The 25,779-nt window shown below is 39.9% G+C and overlaps 1 protein-coding gene across 2 annotated transcripts in view; it reads left to right on the top strand.

Annotated features, from left to right (window-relative positions):
• The window catches only part of LOC103373583 (uncharacterized), a 95,255-nt gene extending 71,281 nt beyond the window's left edge, over positions 1–23,974 (top strand). For both annotated transcript variants that reach the window (XM_008303499.1, XM_008303498.1), the window contains exons 12-21: positions 14,078–14,150; positions 14,305–14,417; positions 15,831–16,017; positions 17,453–17,630; positions 18,815–18,874; positions 19,671–19,730; positions 19,944–20,124; positions 21,785–21,893; positions 23,190–23,232; positions 23,561–23,974. In XM_008303499.1, the coding sequence (XP_008301721.1) occupies positions 14,078–14,150; positions 14,305–14,417; positions 15,831–16,017; positions 17,453–17,630; positions 18,815–18,874; positions 19,671–19,730; positions 19,944–20,124; positions 21,785–21,893; positions 23,190–23,232; positions 23,561–23,723 (1,167 nt within the window). In that variant the 3' untranslated portion in view covers positions 23,724–23,974. The remainder of the gene's footprint in view (positions 1–14,077; positions 14,151–14,304; positions 14,418–15,830; positions 16,018–17,452; positions 17,631–18,814; positions 18,875–19,670; positions 19,731–19,943; positions 20,125–21,784; positions 21,894–23,189; positions 23,233–23,560) is intronic.
• The last annotated feature ends 1,805 nt before the right edge of the window (positions 23,975–25,779 follow it).

Raw genomic sequence — 25,779 nt, 5'->3', positions numbered from 1 at the left:
TAAGGTAGGAGTGTGTGTGTGTGTGTGTGTGTGTGTGTGTGTGTGTGTGTCAAAGCAGTGCTGTCATTCAGGTCAAAGATTCAAAGCTTTGACATATTAGTTGCTTGAGTGTGTCTGATTAGAACGCTGATCTGAAATGTTTTTTTGCTTGTTCTCTTTTATTTTCCTGTATTTGTTCTGTTCTCCTTTTAAATTCAGAAACAAAACTTGGAAAAGTAATGTAAACAGTGACTTTACATGCAGCGTCACGGGTCAGATTTAATGGCAGATTGGTTTAATTTCAGTGTGAGCAGCTTGTAACAATAGTGGGGGCACCCAAAAATTCTTTAGATCGTTTTTTTTCTCTTTCTCTTTTTTAATGATCTTTATGTGCAGCATTGGTGTAAATTATGTAGAATATAATGGAATGCACATTAAGCAGGGGTCACGGCATTTCCCCCCCCCAGAAAACTTTAAGTATAAATTATTCAGTTTCTTGCATTCTGGAAAATTGCACCAGTTTGTGACTTTCTGCATCATTTTAGTACCAAAATGTTAACATTTATATAAAAAGAAACACAAAATTGTCCAGGGTGTAGCCTGCCTTTCTCCCTAAGTCAGCTGGGAAAGGGTCCGACTCGCCCGTGACACAACAAAGCAGTGTAAAGATAATGGAATGATGGATGGGCAAAACTGAGCTAACATAAGTAAATGTTTAGCTTACACTTTGCTGCTTTCATGTTTTTCTTTGCGGGACAAATGCACGTATTCTAAATATTAAGGAGGCGTATCCTCTGCATCCCCCCAAGATCCAAGCCCATGAGGTACAGGCTTTGAGCAGAGTGACTCCATGTGTTAGCTGAGCTTGTCATGTGTTGTTTTTTCAGAAATATCATCCATAAGTCAGTGGTACTGCATAAGTATAGGAAAGTGCTGTGAGACAGTTGTACTGTGACAAAATGTACTGCAGAACAAAAAAGATCATTGAATTTTTTTTATTCTTTCTGTTTTGGACAGACATTTTCAGAGTTTTTGAACTACACTTTACATAATGCTTTGGAGATGTAGACAGAAAGCACAGTGTTGCTGGTGGTGCTTCCCATTCTGCTACTGGGCAGTAACTTGCTGCCTCCACTCTACCAGTGGGGATAAGAGAGACACGCAAGGGGAAGGAGTGAATTGTATTGACCAAATTGGACGTTCTCTCCCTCAACTTTATTAGAGGACGTAACAACCACTCATGACGCACAGCATCTCATGCCTGATGTCTGCTGTCCGTGATACAGATTTGTGCTGTGCCAGGGTGTCACAGACGATGGCTCTTGATTATTAAACTATTTGTTTGTTGCAGTTTTGTGCTGAACAGCAAGAGTTTTTTGATGCCATCTATAGAGGTTAAAATTATACACTGTAGGTTTAGTTGCACCCCAGTTGTCCTGTATCCTTTTCCATCTTTGTAAAGTCTTACAATTAGATTTTTTTTCTGTCCCTGTTTGAGTTCTTTTCCATGTGAAGCTTTGATGCAGATACGCAGATAGTCACAGCCCAAAGATCGAAACTGAGAAAGTTCTGTTGTTCACAGGTCATTAAAATGACCGTGTTCATGCATTTAAGCTAATTAGAAATCACAGATACACTCAATTTAGTTTCAGTGGTCACAGCAGGATTCACTTTTGTTGCATAGAACTTCTAAGTTTGGGCCTGTATTTTCAATATAGTCTTTTTGAAGTGTTTGTTTTTGGTTGTTAATAGAGAGAAATACTGTGTTGTGCAACTTCAGTGTATTAATTCTTGATAGGTGATACAGTTTTGAAGTATTTGACATCAAGTGATAATGTACAGGGCTGTACTCACTTCTGTTGTATACTTTAAAAAGATGATCTGATCGGTTTATTTTCAGATAGAATACCATCTCTAGTGTCATCTACGTCTGTGTTGAGATTAGAGTAAGACCCCTCTGGCTGGAAGGTGTTAGATATTTAAGGATGGCATGTTCAGTGGTAACAAGAAAATAACTTCAGTCACTGATTATTAAGTTGCAGGTAATGTCTTGTTCATGTTCCTTTGACTGTCATGTTGTGATGTAGTTATACTAGAAATAGTTTGAATGTTTGATGCTCTTCCTCAGCTAATTCACATGAGATGTATTTTCTGTAGAAGGTCATATTTGCATTAAGGAGCCTTTAATACGAAGCTCAACATATCCAGGGTATCTTTGCATTTTCTGTCTTCACTTAACCTAACAACTGCAGTGGTCTTATGAAGCTGGTTATCGTCTCAACAGGTCAACCCTGGGTGTCTTTGCATACGTTCAGATGAAAGAGGCAGAGCTGGCAACAGATGACCTTGAATGATCTTAAACATGGACAGGTCTACTGGCCTGGTGCCAGTAAACGTAATACAGCTGCAGCAGCCAAACCTGCAAAAGTTGCAGACTGTGGGAAAGTGTAATTCATATGCTTCCTAATGCCTACACGGTGCTTCGATGTGGGTTTTTTATTCAACATGAATTTTATTTCTTATCATGCATCACAGATTGTATCATGAAATTACGTATTGTAGTCCTTTTGTAGTACTTACAAAAAGAGAAATGATTTAAAAACTAAATAAGTAATACAACTCTAACTACTTTCATGGTGATGTGGACAATGAATTTAGTCATCTCACATAAGATATTGTTCCTATGCTGCGTAATACAGCTTTAGTCTCATTCTTTTAACTGCTTGGTGATGGTATTCACAATATGAAAACATTCAAATCGATAAGGAGGCTTTCTGCGAATCTTGTGAGGTCAAGAAGGAGCCTTTAATGTTTTAATCAGTTTGTGTTTTAGGATATCGCTGTAAAAAAGCATACAAAACAATTCAATTCTTTAAAGTCGCTTGCAGTTTTAAAAAGCTAATGTTTCAATAGAACTGATTTATTAGTAGTCAGTACATTTATATGTGCTGAACTGTTGTTTCAGACATAACCTGCTCTGAAGCATGTTAGACATTTGTAATTAATCTACCATTGAGATGCATCCTGGTAGAAAGTGAACCATCATTGTAGTCCTGAAAACCCAGAGTTAAGCCTGACGTTAGTTTGATAACCTCAAATCATGCTTCGTAGTACAGGCTTCAGAACTTTCAGGTTCTTTCAAATAGTAACACAACAAAACTGAGCACAAGGACTGATGTTGAACCCAGAAACGAAGATGTTAACGCAATACAGGCTAAGCACTGCCTGGTAGGTGTGATTGTGCCAGCAGTGTGAAGGAGCTCCTGTAGAGACAAAGCTGTACTCTCTTAGACAGTGGCCAGTTCACTAACTGTGGTATTGCGGGACAGTTTGTGTCTGCCTGCCACATTAAGAGACTCCAGCAAAACACTTATCGCTTTTTGTTTGTTTGTTTAAATAATATTGCTAATTATTTCCCTTATGTACCATTGCAAACCAGTAGAATATTTAGACATTACTCCTTTCAGTTATATCTAAAATCTAATTGTGATTTAAACATGTTTTTTGCCCTTTTTCGTTACTGCACCATTAGTCTGAACGTCTTGTTGATTGTTGCCAGTGTTTATAAAGAGCTTTAGCAAGGCAGTAGCTTGTTATGGTTATGCCAGTCAAGCCATTTGAAATTCATGCATTAACTTTGCAAAGATGTAAAGATGGAGACATACAGATGAAAATATACAGAATGGAGACAAACAATCAGATACATACAGACAAAGATATAAACATGGATACATACAGAGATAATATACAGATGGAAATATACAGAAAAGAACAGAGACATAGAGACAATGGCATGTAAAGGGAGATATGCAAATGGAAACGTAATTGTTATGTAGCGTTACATAGTGTGAAGTGGGGTCATTTCTGTGCACAACAACAATATAATTATGGTGTTGGTGTGCAAGTAAAGTGAATGGTGAGCCTCACAGTTACTGGACATTAGTGGTGTTCACAGAGTCAGCTTTATACTTGATGATTACAGTCACGTTCTGTGTGTCTCTGGAGGATGAGGGGTTTTGTTGTGTGATAGAATACAACATTTTGCTCATATTTGCCCCGCCCATATGGTGACATCAGTAGTTCCAACTTTTGGGCCAGCAGTTTTGGGGAGTTGTTCAAGTGCCAAAACGTCTCTTTTCAGTGGAAACGCATTGAATTGGTTTTAGGCGGAGGAAAAGGGGTAAAACAGAAGGGCACTATAGTGTAGGGTTGAGTGCATAAGACCATCAATACAAAAATGAATAGTATAGTTAATACTTCTATTGTGCAAAAGCATAGGTACTGGTCTAAAGAGATGTGGAATAAAATGATCAGATGTGTCGGATGAGAACTACACAAACCTGAATGCTTGACCCATATCATTAGGGGATCTAGTAGTTCTATGTGGGGATCTTTTATGATCTGACTGAGTTTATGTCCACCTTTCCTTTTTAGAAGGAAGGGTCGCTGCAAATCCATATAAAGTTGCTCTGAGTGATCAACTTTATCCGATGAAGAAACACTTCTATCCTGATGGGAGTGGTCTTTTCCAGAATGACAATGTCCCCATCTGTAATGAGTTAATGAGTGAGAAAATGATGTGAAACGTACACCACTGCCGTCATAGTAACCTAACTGAGACTTTGGACCAATGTGTTAAACGACATGCTCCACCACCATCATCTAAACACTGAATGAGGCAATATGTTTCTAAAGACTCCTCCAGTACAGTTTCAGAGATCAGAGAGTCAAAGCCAAGGCATATTGCAAGAGTTCTGCAGGCACATGGAGTCCCAACTCTTCACTAAGACTCTTCATGTTGGTTTTTCCATAAATTTGTCATCCATCTGTATACAGACATACCAGTGGAGCAGGTTGTACAGATGTACGCTGAGATGTACGTTTTCACAGAGCAGGCCTCATGAAATGCTGCAGTATAGAGTTAATGAGTGGTGCTCTCTTCCCACGCTGCTCACATCCTCTCTTCATCTGGAAGATGTCATCATGCTCTTTATTCCCACTCTCTGAACGGGCCACATGTTATTTGAGGTCTGACTGTAGATTTGAGGGTTTCGACAGCTTCTCATGGCACATGTCTGACTACGGCACCACCTATACAATGAGCCTGAACTGGCTTTTACTTCTCAGGCAACTTTACATGATTTTTTTCAAATAAAGATCACAGTAGAGCATTGGACGTGGCTGCTTCTTTATCTGTATACAGTTCTTACTTGGTACCCGTGTGTCAAGTGTGTTATTTAGTATAGTTCTTAATGTGGAACTGACAAGATGAAGATGCTCACTTGAATTAGTACTTTCCTAATGTATGTGTGGCTCTAAGCTCTAAAAACAAATATTACTCACGAATATAGAGTACCTATCATTTCAATTTTTAAAAGGTAATTTCATTAACAGCTGATGACTGCTGCTTTTATCACACACACAGGGAGGTCATCAATATGTAGGGGACTGTCTTCAGTGGTAGATTAATCCATCGGTATTTGCAGCAGCAGGATGGTGTATTTGGGACTTGAGTTAAAATATACTACAACGGGAGTGTTGATGGTAATGAAGAAATATGTCACCCAGCGCAACACCGTGGCTCAGTGATTGTGTTTCTAATAGTTTTCTGACAAAACTTGGGGTCCTGCTGCAGTGGCACAGAGAAATAAAACCCGTCAGGCACTGAAACATAGAAGGATACATTAGCTGTTAATTGAAGTGTGCATGACACTTGATAATAAACAGAAAAATATTGAATAAAATCAAATGTATCCTTTAATGCAGTGCAAAGTCTACATTGTATTTATTAACTAACAAAACTTAATTTGGATAATTTAACATCAGCCCCTCAGAATCACAAAACAAGGGTGAAGTTCTAAACTTTATTTTGACTATAAATTATGGAGGGACAAATCCATTGTGAAAGACAAGATTGTTGTGAAAATGAAAACTATTGCAGCCTTAGTACTTTTTATACATCAATGTCTCTTGCTCATTCCACATATGTATTCTGCTATGTTTAACCATCAGCAAAACTCACAGCTCAACCTGCAAGTCCAGGCACATGTGAAGTATTAAACATAAATTTGAAGAGCCTCAAGGGAGATGCAGCAACTTAGAACTCAGTTTAGACAAACATCATGGCTTTATTAAAATAGGAAATGATTACATAACGGGCCTGGAAGTTATGATGCACATTTAAAAACGGATGTGTTATTATCAGCAGTACTGGAAACTACCAGTCATTGCTTTATTTGTGCATTCATATACAAGAAGAAGAAGAATTTCTTATGCAATTCTGTCTTGTCTTGATCACACTGTTGTGTCCTGGACTGTGGAAGTCGTTGAAGCATCTTCTTTATCGGCACACTTGTGTGCAAATGGATGAACAAGGCAAAGCACTTTAAAGCTCTTCATGTCAATAAACTACTCATGTAAAGAAATCGCTGTATAGGTGCAGACCATGTGCTCTTTTTGTGCATGTGTTTTGTTGAGGTCAGTTGTCCCCAAAATAGAGCAAAACACTTGGGTGTAAAACATAAAATAAATAAAAAGCCAAAGCAAGAGAAAGCAGGTCCACAAATCCAAACCAGTGGTTTTTGGCATTTTATGAACTTCATACAAGTATAGGCAGAGAAAAATGCTCAGATGTTTTGGCTCTGCCTTCCTCAGTGGGCAATAGTCCTTTCATTTCATGGCTAAGTATTTCACCAGCACTGACAATCAAAAAGCTTACTCCAAACTTATGTACGAGGTGGCATCCTAAAATGAGTTGCCCTCAGCTAAATAGTGTGTATCTATAACTTTTTTTATTTCCCTTCTGGGATGAATAAAGTATTTTTCATTCATTTTCATTCATCTCTCAGTCTAGTTCAGAACATGCATCCACAATGATAGGGGAAGACTGCTGACCTGAAAGTTGTCCAACAGATAATCACCGACACCATTCACATAGAGCCACAGAAGGTCACTGCTGAAAAGGCTGGCTCTTGGCAGAGTGCTGTATCAAAGCTTATTAATGGAGGGTTGTCTGAAAGGGTAGAGGTACACAAGCAACATTGAGGACTGCAGTCTTTTGAGGATTGTCATTAAAAGTTGATTCTGTAACTTGGGAGAGCTTCACAAAGATTGAGGCTGGTGTCAGTGTATCAAGAGCCAAGAAAATACAGACGTCTTCAGGAAAGGAGCTGCAACTGTTGCATTTCTAATATCAAGACACTCCTGACCAGTGAGAATGTCTTACCTTTTCTAAGGGGAAAAACAACCGACTGTTGCTCAGTTGTCTAAACTACTTTTTTCAGCTTGAAGTAATTTTTGCTTTTCATTTAGAAATCAAGCTTCCATAGTCTACAGCAGGGGTGTCCAATCCTGGTCCTCGAGGGCCACAATCCTGCATGTTTTAGACGTTTCCCTCTTCCAACATACCTGATTCAAATGATCAGGATCGTTATCAGGCTTCTGCAGAGCTTGATGATGAGCTGATCATCTAAATCATGAGCTGATCATCTAAAACATGCAGGATTGTGGCCCTCAAGGACCAGGATTGGACACCCCTGGTCTACAGAGTGATCACCTCCATGCCATGCTGCATTGAAGCAGAAATTTGTGATAAAGGAGGCCTAACCAAGTATTGAGTGGATAAATGAACATATTTTTCAGAAGTTAAACATTTTTGTACTGTAAATCTTTTTTATTTCTCTCTCGATTCAGCTTAGGAAATAATATTTTGAGATAGGTGATTTCTGATTTTAATGAGCTATAAGCCAAGATCATTAAAATGTAAACAAAGGCTTGAGATATTTCACCTTATATGTACTCAATATAAAATATATGAAATGTTCATATTTTTTGGGATGCACTAGTGGTCTTTATTAGTTTTTGACTGTCCATAAGAAGAAATAAGCTTACTGTTGACTTAAAAGTAATTCAAGGTGTTACAGTTTTGAATGGTTTGACTTTTAGGTGATAGTGCTGTGTACTCACTTTCATTGTATACAATTCATACTTGATTTGTCATTGTCATAATAACACAGTTATAAATAGCAACAAGATAGCATTTGAACATCATAATACTGACACAGTAAAACATTAAAAAGTGCAACAGTGACCCAGATATCAAAAATAAGTCAAACATTTGTACTGTGTACTACTTAGCACAGCAAAACAGCAAACAAAAAAGGAAGTAGGGTAGGGTAGAGTAGAGTAAGGGTCGGAGCAGTAAACTTAGATGAGTGGGGTGTTGAGTGAAAGCTGCAACAATGCAAGATCTAGTTCGCATTTATTGCAATGTGTAAAGGTGATGAAGTCTGGTGGTTCTGGCACGGATGGGCCTGTATCTCCTCCCAAACGGCAGCAGGTGTTATGTGCAGGGCGATGCTGATCACGCAGGATGTTTTGCACATGAAGTAGGCAGTGGGTGGTGTAGATGGTGCTGATCTCTGGAAGACTATACCCGATGATTTTCCCTTTTGTTTTCACCACCCTCTTGAGGGCCTGCAGCCTTTGTGCAGCTAGAGAACCACACAAAGACACCTTAGGTCAGTATACTACCAATAGCACAGTGGTAGAAGTTCACCATGAGCTGCTCAGGGATTTTAGCACTCTTCAGTTTCCTCAGGTAGCAGAGACGTTGTTGGACCTTTCCTACAGCAAAGGCGGTGTTTGTTACCCCAGGACAGGTCCTCCGTCACAATCACACCCACGAACTTGTGACGTGTGACTCTCTCCACCACCTGACTCCCAACTGACAGTGGAGTAGGGGTGGATTGTCCCGTTTTGCAGACGCCCACAATCATTTCTTTGGTCTTTTTAATGTGGATGGCCAACTTGTGGTTTTCCCACCATGATGCCAGAAGTTGTACTTGACCTCAGTAAGCTGATTCGTCGTTGTTGTTGATGAGCCCCAGCACTGTGGTGTCATCAGCAAATTTGACGATGAGCTTAGTTGGGAAGGAGGCACAGCAGTCATTTGTGAAAAGTGTGTAGAGCAATGGACTGAGTACACAACACCCGGTGTTGATGAGAAGGGTGGATGAAGTGTGTCTGCCAACTCTAACGCACTCTGAGCAGTTTGTTAGAAAGTCTGAAATCCAATTGCATAATGTGGTGCTTGGTCCAAGGTTGTGTCATTTGGATTGGAGTTTTTTTGGCGGGATTGTGTTAAAAGCTGAACTGAAGTTGACAAAGAGCAGCCTTGCATAGATGCTTTTGTGCTCTAGGTGTCCTAATAGAGTGTGGAGCATAGCAGCGATGGTGTCGTCCATTGACTTGTTCTCCCTGTATGCAATTTGGTGTGGGTCAAGTGCCTGTGGTGCATTCACAGAACTACATACAGAAAGTACAAGCAATTTGTTGCTAATGTGGACAAATATGGTTTAAATCAGTTTCAAAATGTATATAATCATTACTAACAGAAAACATAAGCACAGTAATTAAAAAAACAAAAACATCTGTGGCACCCTGCAATGAATGAATTAAATGGGATCATATCATTTTCAAAAATGTGTCAAGTTTGTCTCTGTGAGTGTGAAAAGATCATTCAGACATGATTCTGTCGTGTATGATAAGTTGATTTCTTTTTTTAACAACCCAAGTCAAACATTGTCAAAACAATGTGACATTCTTTAAAGAGCATGTTGACACAAAATATTTACAGTACAAGGGTCCTTCTGAAAGTTTCTGCCTCAACCGGAAACAACTGTATACTGTAAAAATCACTGTCTACAAAAACTCAGATTTTTCTTGTCATTTCCTTGCAAGGAGGTAAATGCTTCAAGCTGGACTGCTGGTGCTCCAGGACAGTGTGGTATAGACTGTCAGGTGAGTAAGGTGTAGCAGTTCAAAGCCCTATTTTCTGCCACCTGTGCCTTGTGGACTGACGCATTGTCCTGGAGCAACAGCAGTCAGCTGCAAACTTTGCTCTCCTTTTTTTTTTTAATTGCTTCAAACATTTGAGTTTTTGTAGACAGTGATATAAGGCTTCATAGTTTACAGTTATGCCCCAAAATAGGAGTTACGGCCCTTGTTTCTAGGTGAGGCTTTTTGAAGTACCTTTGTAAGTTCTTTTATTACGACATATTTGCGGAGATTCAGGAAAGATGCAGCAAAAAAACATCTCCATTAATTTTCACTTCATAAAGTCTGCATTCCACACATTCATCCAACATGCGCTGCTTTGGTAGAGATACAAATGCTGCCTGTTGTCTCCTACATGTTAGAGAGTCTGTCTTTTGTGCAGCTCTCTCTTTTCTGCAGGATGTTGATATTAGACAGAGCAGGCAGCATGGAATCAGGACAACCGATCCATTGAGACAAGTGGAAGAAGGGACAATGGAGTCATTGGCTTCACTGATTAACAATCACAAAACTAAATATGAGGTCACTCTGATAGCTCAGCCTACAGGAGTTACACAACGGACCAGTGGGATGATTTTGAGATCCATTGCTTTAAACACTTGTCACATTGTTAATATCATTATGTTTTTGTCTGTCTTCTTTCCTTAACATTCACATTTATACAAAATTGGGATCAGATTACTGTGTACGTTCTCTCAGTTCACCCTCTTACCCCCTTGTTGTGGAGGAGGAATTAATTCTGAGTGTCCTTTGTAAAAAAAATATACAACTAGTGACTTGTGCTGACAATCAGAAGCTGACGATACAAAGGAAGCAACACATAAAGAGAAAGAAAAATAGAGTGTAAGGTCATCCTTAACACACAGAATTTTGATATTTAACAGCAGATCATATTTTCTCTGATGAACATTTTGTTTACCATCAGCCCCATCACAAACCAACCAGCCCTTTTCCAACTCCTTCTGCACATGCACGACAAGTACAGTACACTAAATGTAAGCTTAAACATTTATATTTAAATAAAAAACACAAATCCAAAAGAAATGTTCAAGCCAAGTCTAAAAGTCAAACATATACAAGTGCAATCTCAAAACAATCTGGATTGTTTGATTTTATTTTGTAAATGTAAAAATTACAAATATACAGTATACACGAGCCAAGAGTACAAGTCAGTGTTACATACAATTACACCCATGTAAAGTGTCTTGAACCAACCAGAGACAGAGAAACAGCATTTCAGTAAGGACATATGGAAACACCAAATATAGAAATGTCTGTTTAGAAGAATTGTGTTCCATCATTTATGTTTAAGTGGATGATAAGAAAAAAAGAAAGAAAAAAAAAAGAAAGAAAGTTAAAAAGTTTGCAACTGACATTTTGAACTGTCAGGTACTTTAATGTGGAGGGTCCTGACAGGGGAAGGATGTTATCTAGGTCATGCTTATGAAGCCGAAGTTATCGAGTTGTTTTTTGTGGGGTATATGCGTGTTCACCAAAGTACGTGACATTGGTGTATATTACACAGGAAGGCACTAACATTTCATGCTTTTTTCAAAATACATTTTCTTCCAGATGCTATTACATGCTATATAGTTGGGTTTTTTTTAGTGTTTTTATAATCCACCTCGTTTACAACTCATGAATTCATACAATGCCTTTGTCTACAACTGTTAAATTATGAATTCAATCCCACAGTCAACAAAAAGCATAACTGACCTAACTATAAGGAGTGGATAAGTTCATTTTGTTTCTTTCCTATGTGGCATATTTATTTCATTTTTCTTTATTATTCTTATTTTATTTTATTCTGTATTTTCCCCTCATGCAAACGTGTGAGTCGGTAAAGTTTTCAGGGTGTTCAAAGGAAATGTTTAGAACTTGAACGTTTTTTTCAGCAATTCAGACCATCTGCTGTTTGTACAATTGCCAAATTGCAAATTGCTGTCTGGTAGCGAACCCATCCTACATCTCACTGACATTACACTGGGCTGACTGTGTCTGATTCAGGGGTGGAACAATCATTTCCTTGTGACTTATGTGTATGCGTGCGTCTGTGTGGTTGTCAGAGTGCAGTGGTTTTTCTGTTTCTGTAGAGCAAACATGTAACACACACACACACACACACACACACACACACACAGTGCACACTGCCTGGGTGGGAGTGTTTTCAACAGTCACATGTGAAGCCAGTGGGTGGGAGTTTGTGATGACATCTTACTTTAATATAGATAGATTCTCGGAACACTCATACATACAACAGGCCTGCATAGAACCAGAAAATGCTTCCTTTTGTACCACTGCAGAAAACGTTACAGAGAAATCTTACGTAGACAATCCTTGAACTCTAAACACCAAAGAGTTTCTGTGTGTTTTTTGGTTCGGTCACATTTTTCTTCACTGTGGGCTTATTTTCCACTGCAATATGAATTGCAGTGAATCTGTGGAAACAGCACAACGATGGCTAGAAGGAGAGCGAAGTCAGAAGTGTCCTATGTGCAGGATAGCACAGTTTTAGGAACTCTTCACACATCTATCACATGTGGCAGGTGTGTCGGAGAGGGACGAGAACATCCAACAGATACGAATCAGATTTCTGCACACTGTTCCTAGACCTTCATCAGGCAAATAGACTGTTTCCCTGATGAAAGTCCTAGACCAAAACTTTGCACTAAAAAAGTTACGATTGCAAGTTAGACAGTATGCAGAAATCTGTTTTGTACCAGTCTAGCACAGGTAAAATGCTATAAATCCATCCATCATTTATAAACCGCTTAATCCTCACTAGGGTCATGGGGGGGCTGGAGTCTATCCCAGCTGACTCAGGGTGAAGGCAGGAGACACCCTGGACAGGTCACCAGTCTGTTTAGAATCATCAAATAACCTCAACATTGGACAGGCTGCAAGGTGGATCAGTGGTTAGCACCGCCTCACAGCTAGAAGATCTCCGGTTCACATCCCGGTGAGGACACCCGGGATCTTTCTGCATGGACTTTGCATGTTCTCCCCGTGCAGAGTGGGTTGTCTCTGGGTGCTTCCTCCCACAGACCAAAAACATGTTGAGGTTAAGTGGTGATTCTAAATAGACTGGTAACCTGTGTGTTTAGTTGTCTGTCTCTAAGTGTAACCCTGTGATAGACTGGTGACCTGTCCAGGGTGTCCCCTGCCTTCACCCTGAGTCGGCTAGGATAGGCTCCATCCCCCCGCAACCCTAGTGAGGATTAAGCGTTGTATAGTTGGATGGATTTTTTTAGGCTATGGGAGGAAGCCGGAGAACCGGAGAGAATCCACGCTGCGCAGGGAGAACATGGAAACTCCACGCAGAAAGATCCCGGGTGTCCTAACCTGGACGTGAACCGGGGATCTTCTAGCTGCGAGGCGACGGTGCTAACCACCGAGCTAGCTTGCAGCCCATGCTATAAATCATTACAAATAAATTGAAAGTTTATTTCTTTGACCATATGTTTTCCATCAATTCAAAAAGTCTTGTTTACAAAATTTTCCCAAGTATTCACAGAGTGCAAGAGTTACCGATGCTGGGGGGCACAATGATGGTTCGACATAATATAGGTATTATGCTGTCTACATTTTTACAAGCTCGACAAACCATTTTTTTTGTTTTTTGTTTTTTGCAATGCTCTGCTCATCAACTCCAGAAAGATATTTCACCATGCTGAATGTGTATTCCAACAGCTTGCAAACAACTTACTCCCCTCTATTCCATTTTTGAACCATGCTGCATTTATTTTACTGATCAAGTATGTTTCATTTTCCTCTCATTCTCACTTGTTCTTCCTGTTCCTCTCTGCTTTATGCAAACTAAGCCTGCAGTTCACCTGAACACTCTTTGTCATGTGACTGTTGGTCATGGTTGAGTCAGTTATGCAGATACATAGTTTTTGGTTTTACAGGATCGAGTGGAAAAAATGTAATTATTGCAGAATTTCTAAATGACTCGTGTAGAAAAAAAAACATAATTTTAAGCTTACATTTGGTTGTTTTCCCCCAACAAGACTGTACATGACATATTTTACATGCATGACCATCCAAAAGTTGAAAATCTCTCTTTTTTTACACTTTCTGACTGATAAATGGTGTCATTTGGCTTCTTTTTATTTCTATTTTTTTAAGAAAGCAAGCCTTTCAAACCTGGTGGAGCGTTTAGGGATTTAGAGGATTACAAGTTTACTATATACTGTGAACAATTAAATGGCCTGTACCTCATCATTCTTCCTTTTTTTTTCCCTTTGTCTTTCTCTGTTAGATCAAGAGAGAGAATGATGTTCTGTACCCTGTCCAGTCCAGCCTTGAGCACAGCCCAGTAACACCATGTACAGGTAAGACTGTCAGTCTGTTAATCCACTGGGATGGACAGATTTCAAGAGGGCACTGTGATTACTGTGACATCCAGACCAGAGTTAGATCACTTTCTCAAGTGATGCATATATCAGTCGCTTTCTTGACCCTACATCCCTTCTTTTTTCTTTCCAGACATCCATCCAGACAGAGGAGAGTGTGTCTCGGTGTGTTTGTTGCACAGAGACACAATAGTCGAAGACAGTCTGGAAGTCAATGCAGACTTGGATGACAGAGTGTTTAAAAAGGTACAACCCCTGATTCTGATTCCTGTAAATGTAAGTAAGGTGTTGCATCTCCAAGTCTCTGAACTCTACTGGAACACCATTCTTTCGAAAAATATTCCCTCATTTGGTGTTTTAATGATGGTGGTGGAGAGCGCGGTCCAATATGTTGGTCCGAAATCCTTAATAGGTGTTCAGTTGGGTTGAGATCTTATGACTGTGAAGGTCATAACTTATGATTCACAGCATTTTTATCAATCTGTTCTTTGACATCTTCTGTCCTATGGAATGCGCCATTATCCTAGAATTATCCGAAGAGCCGTTTGATTCATGTATTCACATATTAAAATGCACACTGATGGATTGCGGTCGTGATGTCATGCTGAGATGATGGAAGCCAGAGAGCTGCCAACCCACTTATTCCTAAATGTATTTTTTTAAGAGACATATCTTTGGCTCCTCTTAATATACAATGCAGGGAGCAATTGGTAATTGTCAATGGATGTCACCAATAAAGTGACAAATTTGTGTGCACATGGTGTGACGGAAGCCTTTCAAGTAAAACTGTCTAAAACACACGTACACACACCTGTGCTCAATGTACAAGAAGGGGGGTACCTGTTTGTGTAGCCTCACACACATCCATGTATTTTATCCTGCTAAGAGCTTGTCGTCACATTTCCATCAGCTCATAATTCCTTGTGGAAGTATACATAAACAATGGAGTCACATGGGTTTTTGATCAGCACAGCAGCTGCCGTTCATTACACACCTTTTTCACATTATGTTCACAAATAGGAATGCAGATTTCTACCTCTGCCCTATTCTAAAATTAACCGGGATGGGAAAACCTCTGGTGTGACGCAACAGACTTGAAACACTTTGCATTCTGCAGCTTGGCAGCTACCAAAGGAAAACCAGCTGAAAGACTGTTCCTCATAACTGTATGAATGCTGGGTGATAAACTCCTAATAACATGGACGATATAAGACAAAGCCCACATAGTCCCTATGCTATAAAGGGTCAGTAGTTTTGATAGTAGTTTGCCTTTGATTCAGCTTCTTCACAGGGCAGTTGTATCATTGCTGTGTAGAAGTCTGTTCAGGGTGTGATCAGTGCAGCTCAGGGTGACTCACATGTTCTGAAAGAGGCCCTTTCCTCCAGGTTTTCCTAAAACTTTGCTGCTCCAGAGACCACACGTGACTCAGCTAAACTCTTCTGCTATTTTCTCCAATAACCTCATCTTACTTTTAAAAACTGACAGCAGTAGTCAGCTTTTGAAAGAAATTATGGGATTTTTACAACAAAAAGAAGTGTTCTTGTGGAATCCTTGAAATCTCCTCACAGTGCCATACAGATTCTGACCAGTGGGGGAGTACTCACAGGAATTTCTTTCCTTCATTGCTGAAATCTCTTGTGTCCTCTTTTCCTCTCCAGCCCAAAGATCCTCTCTCCTTTGTTGGACACATGGACAAACAGGTCCGTGTCTCCTGGCCCTCCACTGATGATGCATTAATGCAGGAAGCCTTCAGTCCCGGCAAAGGGACCCTGTCATCAGGCACACCCGAGACTGCAGCCCCTCAGAACTCTAGACTGTCCTGGAAATCAGAAACAGAGGACAGAGGTAAAGCACACAATTTGCTCTTTTAGGTTTCCAGTTGAGAGCTGTACCTATTTTTTAAAAGAATTTAAGGAACTGATTTACAAGAATAGTTACATGAGATGATACCACTTAGCATAATTACTAAATCTTCACAGTTTTCTGCACATGTCCCTCCTCTGTTTTTGTCTGTGAAATGATGGCAAAGTCTGTTGAACATAAATGGCAGTCGACCAGCAGGACAAAAACCATGTCAGTGAGGGTAAACAAAAAATCTAGCATCAGGTTCTTCAAAGTGATGCAATATTTTTCAGAAGTCTTGGTATTTGAGTGTAAAAATCTAAAAAGAGAAAACACGGTCATCGGTAGATTTTTAAAAATGGCATCTTCTTTGTAATGTATTTGTAGGTAACATGGACTTACATACACATGGTGCCATTTGTACCTTCCTTTATTCTGCATTACTGACCCTTTGAGGCCTGAACTCCACAGAACTCTTAAGGTGCCCTGTGGTATTAAGCACCAAGACGTTAGCAGCAGATGCTTTAGGTCCTGTATGATACAGGGTAAGCACTCCATGGATCTGTTTTCCTAGCATATCCCACAGATGCTCGATCCAACTTGGAGGCCAAATCAACATCCTGAACTCTTTTCATGTCCCTCAAATCATTCTTGAACAATGTTTGTAGTGTAGCAGAGAGCAACACTCTGTTGAAACAGGCCTCTGCCATCAGGGAATGCCATTGCCATGTAAATGGTCTCTAACAATGTTTAGGTGCTACGTGTTAGAGTAACTTTCAGATGAATGCAGGACCCAATTTTCCCTGCAGAAATTTGTTATCTCTCAAGTAAACAATGTGCACGCTTTTGCCGGTCCACATGACGTAAAAGAAAACATGATTCATCATTCTGCTGTTCTGATGCTGCATTTGCTGCGGTCTGCATTTATATTGCGCCTTTCGACCTTAGTGGTACTCAAAGCGCTTTGCAGTGTTTTCTCATTCACCCATTCAGACACAATTATAAACCAGTGGCGACAGAGCAGCCATGCATGGTGCCTGCCTGCCTGCCTGCCTGAGAGCAGCTTCGCATTCAGTGTCTTGCCCAAGGATACTTCAACATATGAGGGAATTGCCAACCTTGCGATTAGAGGATAACCTGCTCTACCACCTGAGCGACAGCCTCCCTTTCAGCAGTGTACTGGATTACACAGCACACTGTTCATACAAAGCAAGCTGTGATGTGTGTTGTGACATTTCTCAGCAATTTGTGCTACAGTGCCTCACTGTCTGGGATCAGAGCACATGTGTCAGTGGTATTCGCTTCACCTGTCTGTGGTTTTAATGTTGTAGCTTTGCTGTCAACCTCAATATATTTTCTTGCTGGGTATTAGTATATGTTGTTTTATAAATGTGACTGTGGGTAAATAATAGTTCCATATTTCTGTTTAAAATCCAAGGAGGAGGGGAGACAGAAGGAATGGGAAACATAGAGGAGAATAAAGACCAACTGTCAGGAAATCCTGCGTCTTCGGCCGACTTGTGTGCCTCCGTCCGTTCCTTGTCTCCGTTTCGTCGTCACAGCTGGGAGCCGGGCAAGATCAACACTGCTACACATATTGATATTGCACAGCACAGGTACTGGGTTTCCAACAATATCAGCATCCTGTAAACTTTTCTAAAATCATATTGTGTAATAGGGCTGCAAGGTGGCGCAGTTGGTTGCACTGTTGCCTCGCAGCAAGTAGGTCGCCGGTTCGTGACCTGCATGGAGTTTGCATGTTCTCTCCGGGTTCTCTGGCTTCCTCCCACACAGTCCAAAAACATGTTGAGGTTAATTGGTGATTCGAAATTGTCCGTAGGTGTGAGTGTGCTTGGTTGTCTGTCTCTAAGTGTAACCCTGCAATAGACTGGTGACCTGTCCAGGGTGTCCCCTGCCTTCACCCTGAGTCAGCTGGGATAGGCTCCAGCCCCCCGCGAACCTAGTGAGGATTAAGCGGTGTATAGATAATGGATGGAAATTGTGTAATATCTAGTCCTCAGGGCACCTCACACATTAGGCTTCAAAGATAAATCCAAGGACCGTCTTGCCCCAGAGAGTGTGAGAATAACAGGACCACAAAGTGCCCCAAATCCACAGCTTTAATATAGTGGGGACATGCTGTCATGACTTCTGAAACAGTTTTGTGAATAGTTGTTGGTGTTCTGACAGCATCTCTCTTTGTTTATCTCACATCTCTATCGTTGTTTTCACCTCACACTCCTTATCTCTCAGCCTGCTGTAGATGTTTAAGCACACTGTATCACTGCAGTTTAAACTCCACAATCATCATCACTCAAAATGTTCTTATTTGATGCTTGATCTAACTTAAACTGTGGCAGGAATAGCCACTCAGGATGTTTGTATTGCTGTAGTTGCATGTCAAGGCAAAGACACATCAAGTTTGACACCAATGCATATTATGAAGAGGAAAGCTATTGGTTTTCTTTCTGCGCTATATCAAGGTTATCTTCTCCATTAAACACTCAGGAGCATAATGCACTGGGTTCCTTCAGTGTGTGTTAATTACCAAACTAGGTTCAACTGCATTCCAATATTACTGTTGATTCATTTACACCCAGTGATGTACAGATGTGATAGGACAATGGAGGAAATGTTTTAACTTGAACGTATTGGAGGTAAACAATGAGAGCAGCAACAACATCACACCAGCATTATTTATTCAGTTCAGCACTGAAGATGTAAAAAGAGCAGCTCTTTTGCTTAACAGTGTATCCCTCCCTTTTGTTTCCACTAACTGTCCATCTGTCCCCTCTCTCAGCTCATTGAAGAGCCTGTCAGAGGAGGTGAAGAAAGCCAAGCCCCCCCTCCACAGGAGAAGGTACATTTTTCATTCTGCTTTAGCTTCACCTCCCTGTCTGTCTGTTGAAATGATCACATTCTTCTTTATTTACTGCCACATCATATATTTTTTAGCCAAATGAGATGTCCACATGAGACAGCCGGTAATTCAGCTCTTTATTCCCTCATGTCTTTCAAAAACCTGTCTGAAAGAAAAAATATATAAATGTTGTGATATCATTGTTTTCCTTCTTTGCAGTCAGAATCAAGTGTTTGGGTGTGGTTTGCTTTCTTGTCTTTTATTACAAGAGTGCAGTGACTGTGTCATACTCACACATACACACTCACTGGCCCATGCCAGGGGATCCAGGGGAAAGATTCATGAATGAAATGAAAGCAGCAGTCCTGAACAGTCTGAGGTGGATAGGGAAAAATCTCCTTTAATTCAGTCTAATGTGGTGCAGTGATGTTTTTCAGGTTCAGCTTATCAAGACCTCAGCAGCTGGAGACAAACATCTGTTTGTTTCACAGCACTTTTTTTCTTTTTGCCTCTCTGTAACTCAGTCTCCTCTCACTTATTAGTCTTTACATTACTGCCGTGAGGATTGAAGGGGTGAAGCAGGGCAGCCAACCTTCTTCTCTGACACCAAGACAGTCCAAGAAATGAATAGTTCAGACATATATCTTTTATCATAAGACCATCATCATTGTTCCACCTCATTCTTAAAGCATCCCTTTGACCAAACGTCTAATCATCACTTTTTTATTCATCTCTTCTCCCTTTCCTTTTTTCACATTTTTATGATCATTTATTCTTCATCTTTCTATTTCTCCAGTATGAGCTGGTGTCCATCCAACCTACGTTGTCCTAATCAGGAGCAAATAGACAACCGAAGGTAAATAGTAAAGGTCAACAGCAGTACACAGTTCATTTTCTAGCAGCATTTCAGTCTCCATCAGGGTAGTGTCTTCAAACATCATCTCTAACTATAATGTAAAATACACACATTCAGTAAAGTAAAACAGTCGTCCTGCAAAGCACAACGCTATGCAGAGGAGCATTATGAAATCAAGTCATCTATAAGTTAATGCTGTCTCTTTTCATTCAGCTCCAGTCTGGAAGGTCTGGAGGTGGGGAGGACAGCGGTTCAAACTCAATGTCCCAGCTTCAGTGATCCAGAGGAAAGGGCTGCAGGCACAAGTTTACACTTTGATAACCAGGACAGAGGCTCTCTGGTCTCTCTCACCGAGGAAGAGCAGGAAGGAGATGGCAGTAGCATTGATAGCCAGGTATGCACCCCTGCATGCCTTCTTATGTGTGTATATTACACAACACAGGTGAGTACACTCTTGTGCAATATCACCTAAATGTCAATTGATTTACAGTTGTATCAGCTCTAAATAACTGCATTATTTTGAAGTTGAATAGTGGAATATTTCCTCTTACAAGCAATAACAAATGCTATAGAAAGATTGTTTTGAAAGTACGAGCCCTAACCTACTCAACAAATGTAAATACACGTGTGATCGCTGACATAAAATTGAGTACATATATAATTTCTGATGAGCCTACTTGCATGAAGATGGTAATAAAAGGAGCTGCGAACACCAGATCTTTCACAGTTTTAGATCCATGGGCTGTATCTATCTGGACATCTAAGTCATTGCTCCACACTGAAAAAAATTACCAAAGAAACTGAAAAATGTGATTATGAGACTTCACAATGGTGGAAAAGGATCCAGAAAGAAACAGAAGTTATGTGGAAACACAGTACAGCAGTAATCAGAAGATACAGATTGAAAACAATTAGCATGAATCAGTTATAATGGTTATCCTCCTAAAATGACGCCATGGACAGTGTGCTACTTTCACAGTCTAGCTAACGGGGTTTCTGTAACAGCTCTGACAGTATGAAGGATGTTGCATAATTTCCCCTTGTATGGACAGCAATGAGAAAAAAAAATGCTTGCTTACTGTTTGGTTTAAAACTGTAAGATGTACAGTAACTTTGACAAAGAACATGAAAGCAAGCCTGCTTAATTTTGGGAGCACATAACTTGCCAGATCAGAGAAAGACACATTTGTGCAGCTCAGATGAAGTCCAGCACGTTTGACATGAGTGTGTTCAGGACTACAATAGTAAATTCATAGTCCTGACAGTGATGCACAAAGTTGGTAGCGGGATGCTGCATGGGTACAAAAGGTGTTTGGGCAATGACATTTACAGATGGCACCCTAAATGTCTGTGGATCTACCAAAATACTGGCTGACAAGGTAACTACCAGTCTGTGGAAACTTGGCAGGAAGGAATATTCCAGTAAGATCCAAAGGACACTACCAAAAAGGTTTTCTAAAGAAGGAAAAAGTGAAAACTGTGACCTGTCCAAGTACGTCATCTGACTTGAATCTAGCAAAACAAAGCTGCGGTATTTTAAAGAGAAAAATCGAGTAACAAAACCCTTCCAACAAAGAGCAGCTGAAAAAAAATAGTCTCTAAACAATAGCAGAACATCTCTCCAGAAGTTTGTGCAACACTGATGTTCTCCATGCAGAGGAGGATTGAGACTGTCATCTAAAAAGAAGGCCAACATGTAAAGGACTGAACAAAATAAAAGATGTGATTCTCAGGAATGAAAGATGTAATTGCTTTTGTTGGATTTTGTTCCGACTATGGGGCCCGTGTTCGTAATGTAGGAAATCTAAACTGTTCTTAATTTCACACAAGAGCAAATACTCTATGGTCTTATTTGGTAGTAATACAGCTGCTGTAAGGTGATACAGTTTTGAATCATTCAACGTTTAGGTGACATTGCACAGGAGTGTAATCACTAATATTTTATACTGTACATTATTTCAGCTTTTTCTCACTGGACTATTGGTCTTCAGGCTTAATTTCTGTTACGTTTTTTGTCTGAATGGACTTGTTAATTTTCCCTTTTGTGTTGAAAGACATTGCATCAGGTACTGTCAGCGACAACCAGCTGTCCTGCCATAATTCATCATCAAACTGTCACCAAATCCTTCTCCACGCTCACCATCAGCCACCGGGACATAGATGGTAAGCTTCTGCTTAACGAACCTCTTTTTTTAATTATGGCTCTTGATCTTTTTATTTCCTTTCACCATTTCATCCACTTTCCCTCCTGTGGTTTTAGTTAAATGTAGAGACTCTTAAACTTCCTTAGTAAGATGAAGATTTTACTCGTTCATCTTTTCATCCTGGCACACCCATTGATGCTTTTTAGTGCATGGATTTCCTCGATCAAAGCGACGAATCAGCTTCTCTCTTGGTATCTCCTCGCTCCTCCCCAAAAGTAGACGCCACTTTTCTATTGGCTCCTCCTCCAGTGATGATGATGAGGAGGAGGGAGGGAGTAAGTATGATGACGTAACTGTAGTCCTGTGTCTATTCTGTCAGCATGGTATCCTGTAATACTACTCACCAAAACAAGTGTTCACCAGAATACATTCCCATGCGTCTGGAACTGCAGACTCAGATGGATCAAAAAGACATTCCCTGCTGTATTTGTCTGTGAAAGTCTAAACTAAAAGAATCTGTTTATTTGGATATGAGGAGTAGTGAGGATTATGAAAATGTACAGGGGTGTTTTGTCTCTGTATTAATCTCATGAACACTTACTGATCTTTAAAGCGTAATACTGATAAGCAGAATAAAAACACTGCCTTAATGTGGTTTTTCTACTAAAATTAAACCATTTTTATTATATTAACCAAACCTTAACCATTGGATACCTTAATTTCAAAGGATGTTTTTTTAAACAGATAAAGAAAATGGGCACGTTTGCTGTCAAACCAAGGGTTACTTTTAGTTGGAAGAAAAGATTAATTAGTGTGTTTCATAGACAGACACGTAAAGCTAACTGTAGCATAGCACATAGACTTCAAGACATAAAAATACACCAACCAGACAGCCTCCGAAACTCATATGACAAGAGTCAAGTTGGTCATTGTCATCCTTGAACTACCGAAATCTATCCAGTGAGTCTCTCAACATGGCTATGCTGAAAGTGTTGCGATCTTGTACAACTTATCTCCTGTATTTCTTTGGCAACTGACAATCGTGTGGAGCCCACATCCTCTCCTCTTTGTTTGTTCACCTCTTTAATAATGGCACTAAAACAGCTTTTTCCACCCTCACTGCTGTGATGTGGCAGTTCATACATGAGCCTTGTCTCTGTGATGCCAATACTGTATTTTATTGACCAGATTTCAGTTTATGAATTTGGCTTTGAAGACTTTGTTGCAGGTATCACAGAAACATGTGGTGTGACTGCATAGTGTGGCAGCTGTGTTGGACTGATCAAGTGATGTTTGTCCTGTGTGCTTCCTGTAGGGGTGAGCTCACTGTCCGGCAACTCTGAGTCACTGGGATACAGGTAGGAAGAGACACTGATAAAACTAATGTTATTTTACTACTATTCACTTTTAAACCAAACTCTGAAGACCTAAAGGAGCAATCAAAAAAGACAATACCTCTCCACAGAAGATATTAACAAAGTCTGTACCCTGCTCTTATGCGGCAACTATTTAGTAATAATGCAGTTATACTATTTCCATCAGGCCACCAACTGTAGTATTGATGTATCCACTTTAAATCACTTAGAAAAACATTGGGATTGATATTATCCACTGGCAAGAGTATTAAATTCTAAAAAAAATCTAAATGTGCAGAATGGCTGCATCATTGCTCTGTGTGTTTGTCAGTATTTCAGAAGAGCCAGGCCCTCTTCGGAGTGACATTGAGGAAAGAGGACCGAAAATCAGTCGAACATTCAGCTACCTTCGCAGCAAGATGAGCAAGAAAGGCAAGGTGAGAAAACGGGTTTCACAGACTTCACACTGCTCTGTGAGAGGACCACCTCACTAAAACCAATCTGCAAAATCAATAACACAACTTGGCCTTCATAAGATGTTATGTGGTCACATTTTGCGAGGTTTGAGTGTCAAATATACACCAATATGCCACAAGATTGAAACCACTAACAAATGCATGAATAACATTGATTATCTCATTATAGTATTGCCTGTCAGTGGGTGGGATATACTAGGACACTCAGTTCTTGGAGTTGATGTGTTGTAGGCAGGAAAAATGGGCATTGTGAGGATCTGAGCGGCTTTGACAAATTGTGATCGCAGTGAATCAAAGTCATAATTATTATTTATTTTTTAAAATCCAAAGTGCTTCACAAGGAGAGCAAAGTAAAACAAATCAGTCGAAAGAAGCGCGTTTCGGGCTACCGCTATTGCTCACCTGGTTGTGCTGGCGTCCCACGTACAGGGGCTATAGTCCCCGATGCAGCGGCCTCCCCACTTTCCTGTCTCTCTCTCGACTGTTCTATCTAATAAAGGCCAGAAAAATAGCTTAAAAAGAAGCACATGTCCTTATTTTATTACATCCTTCATTATATTTGGATGTGTCTTTGCACTTTCCTGTTTCAAGTTCATTAAGCTCATTCTTCAAATCACTAACAGATCATAATCCATGTTGTTTATTACTCGATCTATAATTCCTTGAACTGTTACCAAAGCATCTAAATCAGTAGGGCTATGCAAAATGATTGATATTGTCTGTAAAATGTGGCTCAATAATATGATAGCCTCAACCAACTCCAAGACATATGAGCTAATGATGCTGGTGCAGCCCCACAGTGTTCACATAAATGGGCTTATTTTAATAAACATTTTATTGCGTTTTTATTTAGACCAATGTAAGCAATGTATTATCTTAATTTGTAGGAGGCCACATTTTAAACACATTTAAAAGTTATAAATCTGTCCCAAGACCTGTTCTTGCCACTGCTCTTCTGCAAACTCTATACTTACGGTGTCCTGCCACGCGCTATAGTTTGTTGCACATGTCAGCTGATACACTTCAAACACACTGATGACATTTATTCCACTGAAAAATTAGGATTATTAGGCTTAAGGCACTGACATTTAGTGCTTTTCCCGTATCTAAAACATTTGCTCTCACTTGTATTTTTTCAAGAGGGATGTATGTTGTCCATGCTGAAAGATTAAAACAATGTGTCTTTGCATTCTGCAGGCTTTCATCAACTAATGCTAATGTGAAAGCAGATAGCAGGAAAGCTACCACCACCCCAGTCTGGCCCACTTGCCTGCTGCCATTTTTTGATTAGCATTTTTGTCTTGCACATAGTGTAAAGTCAAACATTAATATTACATAAACTTCAACACCATAATTTGTCATTATTTTCTGGCACTTTATATATGACAGTGAATCATTTTCTTCAGAACTTTATTGACGTTTGTCGACTTGAATGCCACTGGGAGGCACTGTGACACCGTCAGTAAGGCTGCAACCAGTTTGCATGTGAAGTTCATGTAATAATGCATCATTAGGAATGAATGGACCATTTGAGATTATTTAGAGTTTATCAGTCGAATTTCAAGCTAGTTTAATGTGAGCTTGTGCATTTCACTTGCACGTCTCAAACACAGCAAACCTTTACCCAGCAAACCAAAATTAGATCTGAAACTAAATGAAAAGTGAAGTGAAAGCAAACATTCAAATGCATGAATAACAATATTAGAATAGAACTGATAAGGTGAAAATATTTACTAAACTATAGAATCCAAAGCCATCTGAAAAAAGAATGAAAAGGTTGATTAAATATATAATGATCAAAATACTGCCCCCCAATAAAAGAGTAATTCTGCAAACCAATTAATTGTCATATGCGGTGGCTTTGTCATGACAACAGGAGTTCTGCAAAATACTGCAGCAGTCTATGAAAGAGGAACTCTGCATGTGTGTGTGTGCGTGTGTGTGTGTGTGTGTGTGTTTGGGGGGGGGGCTTGTGTATGCATGTACAGATGGTTGCAAGCTCATTTCCTGATTTGACAGCAGACAGCTGAGTAGCAGCAGTTTGTGCACAATGACTGAATCAAAGTGACAACAA

This window comes from Stegastes partitus, unplaced genomic scaffold (genome assembly GCF_000690725.1).
Source record: "Stegastes partitus isolate 25-593 unplaced genomic scaffold, Stegastes_partitus-1.0.2 Scaffold2019, whole genome shotgun sequence".
Taxonomy (NCBI): domain Eukaryota; kingdom Metazoa; phylum Chordata; class Actinopteri; family Pomacentridae; genus Stegastes; species Stegastes partitus.
Note: the sequence above shows the minus strand (reverse complement) of the source record. Positions and strands in the feature narration are given on the sequence as shown.